General features: G+C 40.5%; 1 protein-coding gene across 1 annotated transcript; it reads right to left on the bottom strand.

The window, feature by feature from the left end:
- mrps15 (mitochondrial ribosomal protein S15) lies at positions 1 to 12309 on the bottom strand. Its single transcript, XM_033641274.2, has 8 exons — positions 12043 to 12309; positions 5154 to 5222; positions 2918 to 2993; positions 2743 to 2791; positions 2314 to 2398; positions 2139 to 2197; positions 1489 to 1680; positions 1 to 274 (listed from the first exon to the last, which is right to left on the bottom strand). The coding sequence occupies exons 1-8, from the start codon at positions 12182 to 12184 to the stop codon at positions 167 to 169; spliced, it is 780 nt and encodes a 259-aa protein (XP_033497165.1). The 5' UTR covers positions 12185 to 12309; the 3' UTR covers positions 1 to 166.
- Between the last annotated feature and the right edge of the window lie 519 nt (positions 12310 to 12828).

Here is a 12828-nt window from a genome sequence, read left to right as displayed (position 1 = left end):
TAACTTTCTGAGACATTTTATTTCCATTTAATTCTGACTTGAATGAACTTGAAGGCAAAAGAAAACAACATTATGTGATGGTAACACATGAAAAAGGGAGCGATGCCAAACATCTGAAGGTGTAAAAGTAGAGACGTTGGGGTTATATACAGAATATTGTCTTCTATCAGGTCTGAGCGTCTGTCATCTTGGCTGCCTCGGTGCCTGTAGAGGCTAAACTTTGCTTCTGCTGCAGCCGCTCCTCTGCCTTCTGTTTCTGCACTTCTTTGAAGACCTGAGAAGAGACACATATGGCCAAGTGTCAGTGGAGGCACAAACTAACACCATCAGTCAGTTAGATGAGTCTACACATCAACCTACAGAAAGCTTGAGTACCACTCTCTGACACAATATGCACTGTTGTTTTATAAGAGTGGAATCAAATTCTTGTTAAGGGTTAAAGCTTCACCCTAGGGCTGCCCCCTAATAGTGGAGCAAATGTTAGAATTCAATTTGAAAGGACAGACACAGGAAGAGGCCACGCTCAGCAGTCAGTCAGGAGTTACAAACCAATCACAGCCGACCGATATCTTTCCCTTCTTCTGTAAATATTCAGTCTGATAAATACGGAAAAGTTGATCATGTTAGTGCAGGGCTACCCAGAGCTTTACATCTGTCCCACAGAGGATAGGCAGTCAGACAGGAGTCAGGCTAATTTTTACAGTGAGTTATTGATAGGGTTGCCCCCGACTAAGAATTTTCCTAGTCGACCCATAGTCATTTAGCTCCATTAGTTGACGAGTCGTCTGCATGTTTATGATATTAAGTGAATTATTAAATGATATATTTTGGGCGGGGCAACACAATGATTTGAGTTGAAGGTGTGAGGAAAGAATAGTATCAGTAACATTGTTAACACAATGTTAAGCCGCCTGTTAATGACGCTGTCGGCAAAGCAGTAATGATTGTGCTAAGTGGCTAATGGGCATGTAGCTACATCCATGTTTCAGATGATACGTCATGTTTGTAGTCGACCAATGAAGATGAGTTTACATATCACCTTGGGTTCGTCCTTCACCTTCTCAAAATGATCCCACACTTTGGATTTCCTGCCCGACATGTTATTAACTAGCCTGTGGAATAACCGCAGGTACCAGCCCTGGAAGTTAATGTGACTTCTGTCTGACAGCTGAGCATGGCCACTTCCTGTGTCTGTCCTTTCAAATTAAATTCCCACATGGTCCAGTCATATAGGTTTTCATTATGACAAGGCGCAGCTCCTGAAAGAGTTTCACATTTGCGACCACTGAAATCTTGCTGACTAATGATTTTTCGGGTCGACTATTAGGGGGCAGCCCTAGTGATTGAATACAAATCATTATTTTGCAGGTGAAGCACTCCTTTAATGCCCAATTGATGACATTATTATACGCTGCAAATGAAAATAACTGTATATCACACATAAAAAATGTATATTTCAACAGAGTAAAGGGGTCATGTGTTTGCTACCTTAATGCAGAGGGCCTTCTTGGCCAGCCAGCGCCGAGTGGCCCTTCTGTAGTACTCTGGAGGGAAGGTGTAAGTGATGCCCAGCTGCTCGCACACTTTCTCAAAGGAGTCATAATTGACCAACCTCAGATTTTTTAAAAGCTTTTTCCTGCGGTCAATAGCCATGAGCATCCGTCTCTTGTTGGCTTTGTCCTGGAATGAAGTAACACATAAAACATTGTATGACTCAAACAGGGTTAAATGTGAGGAAGTGAGGACACCAGTTGCAGCCTTGTTTATACCTTCATCTGCGTATGAGGAGTTACTTAATTACAAATGCAACACGGAAACAGGTCAGAGAAACACTATACTATGCTCTATCTGTGTCAGCCATGTTTCGTGTATGATGTAACGTGGAAATTTCCAACCATGACCATGCTAAGCATGTTCTTATTGAATGTGGGGGAGTAAACAGGATATCCTGTAGCTCACACATACCTCACACCAAAGGAAGGCAGAGAGGAAATGTGGAGAGACGTATTCATACATGAAAGTTAACCCACGACACAATACGTCATCTAAGAGTCTTTTTTTTTTAAAAAACCTGTCCACAGCCTTCCTGCGTAGCTTGCAAGGGAGAAAAATGATGCTGATTCTGCTCCTTCGCTCACCTTGTGGTGTTTCTGCAAGTGCTCCTGATAGTTGCGGATTCTTGCAGTCAAAAGAGCCACTGAGGGAGAAGACATTAAAAGAGGGGCTGAGTCAATATACAGATTAAATATGCTACATCCGATCTTTGCATTTCAGTGAAAACACTTTGTAAAACACTGAAGAAACACAACTCACCCCGGACTTCCACTGAGCTGCGGTCATTCTCATCCCTCTGGACTTTAGCGACCAGCTGCTCCTTTTTCAGCTGCAATTTTTCACTCTGAAGACAAAAACACATGGCTGTTTAATTTCTCTTTTTTTAAAAGATTTTTTGGACTTTTTGCCTTCAATCAACACGACAGTATTAAGTGTGAGGGGGTGGGGTGGGGGGGGTGACATGCAACAAGGGGCCACAGACTGGAGTCAAACCCACAGCTGCTGTAACAAGGACATTGCCTTTGTACATGGGACGCCCCCTCTGCCCACAGAGACCCAGTTCTACTTTCTAAAAGTGCTGTGTCAGTGTACATTTCAGGAAACGTAGTCGTTGTAGTCAAAATTACTGGAAAACAAGAAAGCAGAGTACAACATGACGAGGTGATCAGAGGGGACATGAGAACTCACATGACTCGCCAACTCCAATGACAGAAGTCTTTTGATGACATCATCAGTCCTGTCAACAGAAAAATATTGTGTTAGAAGTAATAATAATAAATAAGAATGCAAATTGATAATGAACTGCAAATATATATTTTATTTTACTAATTTCATGTATGGTATAGTATAAATGTGTGTTTACGTCTGAGCGAGGGGCACAGCTGCGTAATCCATCTTCAGCAGTGTTGGAGGAAGATCACTGAGCTGACTCTCAAAGGCTGGAAGATACAAAATGAGTGGATGAAAATCGAGCACTTAAATATTCACTATAGAGGACTGTCAGTTACCTAAAATCAGTTTCAGTGTTTATAAACATGCTTGCTTGCAAAAGTGAAAGTAAAGGCCAACCCCAGATTCACTCTCGTTTGTCGTTTCACCTCGCTTTATATGCTGTGTGTCTTTTGGATACATGCTGCTTACTGTCTGGCATCTGGTTGCTAACTTTTTATAAAGCCCCGACCTCAGCTGAGCGCTGTGTGTGTACATGCTCGGGCTGGGCGATGGAACAACTATACACCATATATTGATATATTTTAAAGCATGATATAAATTTAGATAACACCGTTTTTATCGATATAGGGTCAGGTTGCGTTACAGAAGGCATACCAGTGTGCATCTCTCCTCTCTCACTCTCTCTGCACACCTTCGCCCCACTAACTCACTCGCTCACTCACAAGTTCTCCAGCAACACTAAGAGAGACACAGAGCTGCTCCTCTGTTTAATATGTCTGTTAATTAGTCTACAGCGTGACATCGGTCATATGTTGCATGTGCTACACTAAATCAATCTGTCAGATGAATGAAATCACCGCAGTAGCACATGTGCAATTCATCGCTGCGCTGTTAGTTTGTGTGTGAGGGGGATCATAGAGCTTCGCTGTTCTTCTTGGTAGTTGTAGTCTATTGTGTGCCATTGAGACAGTGCCTGGATGCAGGCGACAGATCTGTTTAAAAAAGAAGCAGCCACAACACAGACGTTTCATATACAAGACATATGTCTTGTATATGAAACGTCTGTGTTGTGGCTGCTTCAGCCTCTTTGGTGATGCTGTGTGCATAAATAAGATTAATAGCCTAAATAAATAAAAAGATTTAAATAATTTTCCAGCACTAGATTAATTTGAAAGACCATGGAGAATGACTTTTTAACTCCCCCCACACAGATTTTGAATTCAAACCTACTTGATACTTTATACTCATGTTTAGGGATAGACCGATATGGATTTTTTAGGGCTGATGCCGATACCGATTTTTTCCATCACCCTTAGCCGATGACCGATTATGGACTGCCGATTTTCTTGAGCCGATATTTGGGGCCGATACTGCTTTTGCTCCCTCAATTTACATCAAAAAAATGACACAATGATAACAAATATTACAAGTCTCAAGTTTAAAATAAGAAACATTTATTGAACAATAAAAAATACTAAAACAAGATGGAAAGTTGAGGTAGAACAGGTAGAATATTATTATTATTATTATTATACATTCAAATAAAAAAAAGTTTAGTGCTCTTAAATCTTCCAGTAATGTCTTTATAAAATAAACAAATATTTAAGCTGAAGCATAAATAAAACAACAACTACTGTACACAGTAGGATTCGCTGCATGTGCACTGCAGGGTCTTCCGGCAACACAGAGCTGCCCGTGGATGCCTGTCTGTAAATCATGCCAGGGAAAAATAAATCCGCGAACCCATGCGCGTATCGGCCGATGCCGATACAAGTAAAAAACTCAAATATCAGCCCGATATATCGGCCGGCCGATGTATCCGTCTATCCTTACTCATGTTAGAGTTTTGTGTCCTGTGCTGCAAACCTTTAAACCTCTGTAGCTCCAGTGCCATGTGCAAAAAGTGAATGTACAGCCTTGCTATTTATTCTATATATTTTTTTCATTTACATGTCATGCAGCTGTATATTTTCAAACAGGGGAAAAAAAAAATCCCTGTCTTTGCATTTTATTTTGGTCACAGTCTGTTTTTATAAAAGGTGCTCCTGACATCTCAAATGTGGCTTTGACTTACGACAGAACATGGAGCCCTTTTCACAGAAAATATCAAGATACATATCGTGTATCGCCCGTCAGCCTGTAAATACCGAGATATGAATTTTTGTCCATATCGCCCAGCCCTAGAACACGCTCATAAACGTCATGAGCACAGAAAAGAAGAAGAAAATAATAAAATACAGCCAGAGGCAGAGTCTCTGCAGAAAAATGCACCACAGCAGACTTTTAGGGGGTCATGAGTGATGATTGAGAGGGATGACTTCTGTATGAGTCTATACATTGTTTTGTTTTAAGGAAAATCCTGTACAGTATATGTTTAAAAATAATGTCAATACATGATTTGGAGACAGAGCAGCTTCATAACATACCCGTCCTCCTTTTCTTTGCAGCCCGAGCATAATGTCTCACTGGTGGTGGAACAGCAAAGCTACCTGCAACTGAGGAGAGAGAGGAAAAGTAATTAGAAATGTGTCGTGAGTGGAGGGAATGATGAAACCAACAAAAGAAAAACAACTCAGACTAAGACATCGTCGCTAGTTTGAGCTCTGAAGAGGCCCAAAATGTTGGTGCCTGAAGAATAGGTGAATCAATAACAAAACTTGTGACATGATCTAATGGAAAACATCACATTGCCTCAGCAAAGGATCAGTGGCTGCCAGAAAAAGCTGACTGTTACGTATTTGGAAACGTCACACAATGCTACAAGTTACACTTAAGTGAATCGAGACATCTGTGACACAAAAATGTTGTGACCTTCACAAAGCTGGTTTGTATGTCAAGATGTGGAAATCTCTTGCTCACAAAGACACAAAATAAGTAGCACAAAAGCTGGAGTGACGATCTTTTAAGAATGAGTGTAAGCCTATGTAATAGCCAAGAATGTAGGCAAATAAATGAGCCATCTACAGGACGAGCACCACAGAGGCCTACACTGCCTCTTATAGATTTTCTACCTCACTCATCCTTACAGAATCTGAGCCTATCCTAAATTTGCCACCATTGCAAGTAGACAACTATTCATTTCTGATCAGAAGTAAAGTCTGAGCGATCCTTTCATCACTCCTGTGTGTGAGGAAAACCCAACACTACGCATTTTTATTTGCGTCATGCCACTCAGCACAGCTGGGATGATGTCCTATATTTCTCCTCTGTTCTGTGAGAGGAAAGTTACAGGATGATGATGCAACACTTTGAGCTGCATGATTTGAAGAGCACGACTGAGATAATCTGTTAAAGAAGGCCATCCCACATCCCCGATAAAACACAAGTACGCACATATCAGATGCTGCGAGCAAAGTGGTTTTCAATATCAGTATCATTAAAACACCAAATGATGTCATTTCCTTGAAACACTGATGCTTCAGTCGTGGGATAATATTCGTGGTGCACTGCAGCTGTTCTCTGTGCTCTACACGCATTAGAACAATTCACACAAAGTTTTCTTGGCAGCTGCAATGAAACTAATTTGCGAAGCCGGACACATTTTATTTTTTATATTATCAGTGATATAATTTCTGTGAGACAGTGCTGTACTCAGATTAGCAACTGTACACCAACTACAACTATAATCTATAGACATCTGATTCATAATTTCCCTGCGTTTGTTCTCAAGTTGAGGAGAAGAAGAAGGCAACTTTTTTTTCTAAGTGGGCCTGTTTGGAGGTTTGGTGCATCTGTGAAATATAGATGCAACAGTGTGAAAACCAGTTATCACATTCGAGCAGACTTGAAGGGGAAATGAAAGTAACCCTGCTCTAGATGCTCTTGATATGATGGTGATGACACACGATATGGTGCATCAGATTAAACAGACTAACACATGCTCATGAACACTCTGAAGTTTGAAATAACACAATTTGCATGCTGCAGAGACAGGTCCATACTGGGTTGAGAACATTTATCAGCTTCTTTAAAACTGCAGGTGTTCTCAGGTATTTAAACATTTTTGTATGTTTCTGAGCGTAGGCTGCAATCTGGATGCAGGCGATGTGGCTTTTTATTTGTCAGCGTTACTTTGAAAGCACACACCAGCAGATAAGATATTCTCAGTGGCCTTGTTCCTGTGATTACCACTAATGAGAGAAAACATATTTTTGGAATCACTTATCTGCGTTATCTCACCAAAGGCTTCCCACAAAGACTCAGAAAGGAGAGAGATGTTTGCTGATCTTCTTGTGAACTGTGCACTAAAGGTTTTTGTCGTCTAATTTTGTCCTGTCCCCACCTTTGGCATTTATTTGTCAGCATACTGATTTAGCTTTTCCTTCGGTTCTGAAGTTGCACTGTTTGGTTTGACCATATTGCTCTTCTGCTAAATGCAATGAGTACTATATTATCTGATCTTACTGCTAGCATAAACTAATGCAGTCAAATACAATAACCCTGTAACAAATCATATTGTCATTAAGGTTATAATGTTCTGTTTTTGTGGACGAGCAGTTGGTTTCGGTTGAACACTTGAAGGTGGGGCAGAGACTGCACATTATAGAGGGGACACATTTTGTGCCAATACAGTCTGACAGAATGTGTAACCAACGCTAACTTGGCAAGATCTGTAGTACATATAAAACAAAAACCTTTATCATATGGCATCATCTGTGCATGATAGAGCAGAAAATATATGTTGTGGCAGGCTGAAAATACAGTCTGAGAGAATGTGTAATCCCCATTATAACGTACTAGGAAAGAAGAAACTGATGCAGTGGGGGAATAAATATTCAACATGTCAATGTTTCCATCATCAAACATATTTCCAATGCCACCAGATACTGGTATTAACTCAATGAAACTACACGGATAAAGAAATTATGACATTTCAATCCATAAATACTTATGTGCAATAAAGTGGAACAACACAGGAAAAAGGTACTGAACACGCTAACTGAAATGTATTTAGAAAACCTTGTTTCAATGCCAGCTTTTATTATGCTTCCTGTATAAAGACATAAGTCTCTCACAGTGTTCAGATGGTATTTTGATTCATTCTTCTACACAGTCAGTCTTTAAATCCAGAAGATTCTGAGGGCCAGCTGGTGGATCTTGATCCTTAGCTTCTGCCACAAATATTTGATAAGGTTTTGGCCATTCCAACACCTTAATTTACTTCCTCTTGAAACTTGAGAGTCTGATTTGCAGTATGCTTTGGATTGTTGTCTTGCTAGAAAGTCCTACTGCATCCTCACATTCCTGGTGGATGGCAACAGATTCTTCTCAAGGAATTACTAGTCCATGGGTCTGTTCATCTTCCCTTTGATAATTTGGATTTGGCCGGTGCCAATGGAAGACAAACAGCCCAATACCATAGTGTCTCTACTTTCAAACTACACTGCAGGTGTGGTATTTTTAAGGTCATATTCAGAGCCATTGCTCTTCCTCCATCATATTGTTGCCCAGAAGTTCATTTTAAGTTTGTTACACAACATTTGGAGAAGCCTGTAGATTACTAGGAGAACATGGTGCAGTAGGACTTTTCTGCAAATAGCACAATGTGTCATGCCATGACTCTGTATATGACACATATGCCAAGTACTGGGGATTTCTTAGGATTAATGTTGCCATACACCAGGACGTTGAGGGTGAGATGCAGGATGACCTTCCAGGAAGACAACCATCGAAAACAAACTGTAAATGAGACTCTCAAATGGTTCCAGTGGAAGAAAATAAAGGTGTCGGAATGGCCCAGTCAACCACCAGGCTTAAACCTCATTTTTTGGAAGAAGCTGAAGATCAAGATTCACCAGCCGGCCCTCAGAATCTCCTGGATTATAAGACTGCCTGTGTGGAAGAATGGACCAAAGTCCCATGTGTGTGACTGACGTCTTCATACAAGAAGCATCTTTAAAGCTGGCATTTAAACAAAGGCTTCTCCACCAAGTTTTTATACATCTCAGTTAATGTGTTCAATAACTTTTTTATGGAGTGAAATATTATAATGTCATTATCTGTGTAGTCTTACTCAGTTAATATCAATATCTGGTGTAATTTTCATCTGAATAGCTGCGTTGGAAATATGTTAAATGTAAAAAATGTAGACATGTTAAATACACCACCAATGGAAGGCTCGGCCTATTAGACATGATCTAAACTACCGTAAATCTTCAATTAAAAGCCTAGTCCCAGTGAAACACCCAGTCCCTTCTACAAACCCGGTGTGGCTTTGACAAATGCCTGTCTCAATTAAAGGCCTGGGGCCGCAGACATCCTAAGAACACTCTCACAGAGCTCCTAGTTTAGCTTAATAATTAGTAATATGGAGTCCAAGCTTAGGAGTGACTTAAGTTCTCAGAGCAACAGAAACTGAGAGCAAGGAAGGGACATAAACTTTTACCTTAGTGCGGAGGTGTGGTTGACCCTGTTGCTTGTTATGATGCATTCGTTTAACTGATGTGATTGGTTGTCAAAGACACAGCCCTTTGTGAGCTTGCATGGTGTGGACACCCAATGGAAATGAAATGAACTGCTGACTGTGAAAGCTTTGTCAGTGGTTATGGTTACATGATGGCTTCTCATTCGGAATGAAATAAACCTGAATGAAATCATTCGGAATTAAAGTCTTTCCAGGTAGTTTACATGGGAAATATTCATTCCGAATGAGGGTTTACATGGGAGATCAGTTTAATCGCCTTTATTCAGGTCCGCGCAAGGTTTGGGGCAGGTAAGTTTTCTGATTGGATAGGGAGCGGGGCGGATGTTACGTGTTTACATTTACCGGAAGAAAACACTGTAGTCCTCGCTCTGGATAACAAGATGCTTGACGACGCCGTTCTTAGTGCCTTTTTCAGGTGTGTCTTGCTTATATTCTTGAAGCAGCAGTACGACAACAACCTTGTTCTGCTAATGCTTCATCTGTTGAGGAGGAGAAGGGAGGTAGAAGACCGTGCTGTGGCGAATGGAAACCGGTGAGTGCAACGAGTCCGACTGCTCTATCTCAGCCCGTTGCTATGCGCTCTATATACGTCATGGCGCCAGAAGGGCAAGGAAACGAGCATGCGCAGAAAGACCGGAATGAACTTAAAGAGGAATGAGTGTATACATGCACACAAAATTCTTTCATTCAGAATGACAAACGGAATAAACCACCCCCTTTAATCGGATTTAATTTTCAATCGGAATGACCGTTTTTCAATCGGAATGACCGTTTACGTGACCACTTTTAATCAGAATGGCCTTTCATTCCGATTAAAAGTGGAATCAAACTGTCTGTGTAAACGTACTGATTGTTAGTGTTAGTGTGATTACTGCTGATGGAAGGCTGAGATAGAACAAAGTCATCACTGCTGCATTTTTCCAATTTTCCAAATATCTTAGTGTTGTGATCATATTATTTCTAGTGTTAAGTGGGAAATGTGTGCGTATCCCTACTGAGATCAACCACACGTATTACCCCTGCACGACCCAACCTGATGCATTTCATTTACTCACTGTCATCCAGTGTTTGGGGAATATTTCTCTGACTTCTTACTGTCCTACCATTCTACCATTTCCTCCTCTGCTTAATAAACTCTTAAGCCTCTTAAAGGTCCTCCTCCCTGCTCTGAACAGTTCTTAGGAGCTCTTTTATGGTCTAAGATGCTCTGTGAATAACTTTACAAGGACCTAGTCTTCACTTTCAGAGGAACTAAGAAAAGAATTTTCTTGGAATTTCATCACTAGGAGCAACTGAATCAGCCCCTGGTCTGGTTGCTTAACAGTTCTTTTTTTTTAATAGAAGTTCTTCGGATGTATAAAAGCGGAATGCGGGCTACCTCAAATTATGTGCTCATACCTTGATGATCCTGTAAGTTATTCATATTCCTTTAGTTCATAAGGGTCCTCAGATCAAAAGAATCAATAGAGTTTCTCTCTTCATCCTCTTGAGGGTCGCGGGGGGGCTGGAGCCTATCCCAGCTGACATCGGGCGAGAGGCAGGGTAAACCCTGGACAGGTCGCCAGACTATCGCAGGGCTGGCACATAGAGACAGACAACCATTCATGCTCACATTCACACCTATGGACAATTTAGAGTTACCAATTAACCTAATTCCCAATCTGCATGTCTTTGGACTGTGGGAGGAAGCCGGAGTGCCCGGAGAGAACCCACGCTGACACGGGGAGAACATGCAAACTTCGCACAGCACAGAAGGGGACGCCCGGGATCGAACCGGCAACCCTCTTGCTGTGAGGCGAGAGTGCTAACCACCACACCACCATGCCGCCCCAATAGAGTTTCTCATAAAAATTAATCCAAGTTGTGAGTATTGTTTTAACGGGATAAAGTGGCGTTATGTCTGTATGCTTGGTGCCGTAATCCTTGAGTGCCATAACTCACTCTCTCTCTCTGATACGCTATCTGTCAGAGGTAGATCAGATGAATGATTTATAATTAATATATTATCTGAAACCTTATTTCTATACAAGTAATATTCATACTGGTTAAGATAAACAATAAGAGTAACAGTTTTGTATGAAAGGAATTAAAAGCCTGTCTGAAATACAGGCCTGTTGATTTTGGTGATTTAAGCAGATAATAGCCTGGGCTATTGGTTGAAATATTACGTTTTATAATAAAATATGTTATGATATATGACATCATCTGTGCATAGGCTACATATAGTAAGACATGAATGCTGTTTGGCTGCTCAGCTCTATAAAATTGTACAAATTAACAGGCCACGAAAACAATATGGGTCACTTTTAACTGAAGACCAAATAACTTTGTATTACTCGTGGTGTATTATTTAAAATTCGTATCATTGTTAATATATTTTTTTCTGTTGATCTCTTTCTGTTCATCTCTTTCTCTCCCTTCGTTTTTCTCTTTTCTTTTTACACATTTCCATGAAAATGAACTTTGAAATTATGATGAACGTGCCTTATTACTGTAATTTTAAATTGTTCAAGTTAATAAAAATAAATTAAAAAATAAATACAAAAACAAAAAACGTTGGCTGCGTTTATTATTATTATAGTTTTTAGTTTATGGTTAATAACGTTTAAGCTAGGTAACAAGTGAAAATTTGCATTTTTTGGGGCAAACAGCCCACAACACTCACTATAAGTAATGTTCTCTAATGAGACTGGGACGTCATCAACCGTCTCATCTCTGCAGCTCTCTGTCAGTAGTGACCGTTGGTGTTAGCATGCTAGCTAACGATGCTCCGGCTCAGTGTGGACAGACGGACGGTGTTAACAGCCAGGTATAATGAAAAGCATCTGCCTGCTATGTTCTGCACACATGTGGTCATCTTCCTGAGCTTATCCTAGTCACTTTACACTCACCGCAGCTGACTGTCGGTCCTGCTGACGAAGCCGAGCTGCATGTCCACGGTTTCAGTGACCGGGCGGAGCTCAGAGCGCCGCTCTCCCGCAAAACACCGACTGACGACTTCAGGACGGTCCGCAGAGCTATGTTTGTGAACATGGCTGTCAGGATAGCTCACTCGGTAGGAAATAAACTACCTAAAAGAGATGAAAATGTGACATGTAATCACTCTCGACCCCTACATGAGGCTCGCCATTTTAGTTAGACCAAACTAGCTGAGTGAGGATGGGGGAGTGTTACACTCAGGCTGTGCTATCAATCCCAGATCACATCGATGGGACAAAACAGAGGCGAGACATGAAAATGAGCTGTAAACGTGGAAGCTTTTGTTCCAATTCAATGAATTTTATTCACTTTTTACAGTTTAATACTCATTAAATCAACTAAAAGGATAGGCCTATATATGCAGTTACACCTAAATCTGTGTAAATAATAATTAAAAAAATTGGTGTCTCACTAATCTCAGTTAACTTTTAGCAAAACAGCACATCAGGATAGTGTTTACATTGATTAAAAAAACGGATAAGTACTCCCAAATTGGATTTCATTGTAGTAATGCTTTTAAGAACCTATTTAAATGAATAAAAAAATATATAAAAAATAAAAAAATAAAAACAAAGACATTACTTACTTAGTTGGACTGATATGGTCTAAAAAATTCCAATTCCAAAAGTTGTCCTACTTTATCTGACATTGCCACAGGCTGTCTCGAGGAGTAATGATTTCACATACACTGTCATATT

This window comes from Epinephelus lanceolatus, chromosome 10 (assembly GCF_041903045.1).
Source record: "Epinephelus lanceolatus isolate andai-2023 chromosome 10, ASM4190304v1, whole genome shotgun sequence".
NCBI classification, from domain to species: domain Eukaryota; kingdom Metazoa; phylum Chordata; class Actinopteri; order Perciformes; family Serranidae; genus Epinephelus; species Epinephelus lanceolatus.
Note: the sequence above shows the minus strand (reverse complement) of the source record. Positions and strands in the feature narration are given on the sequence as shown.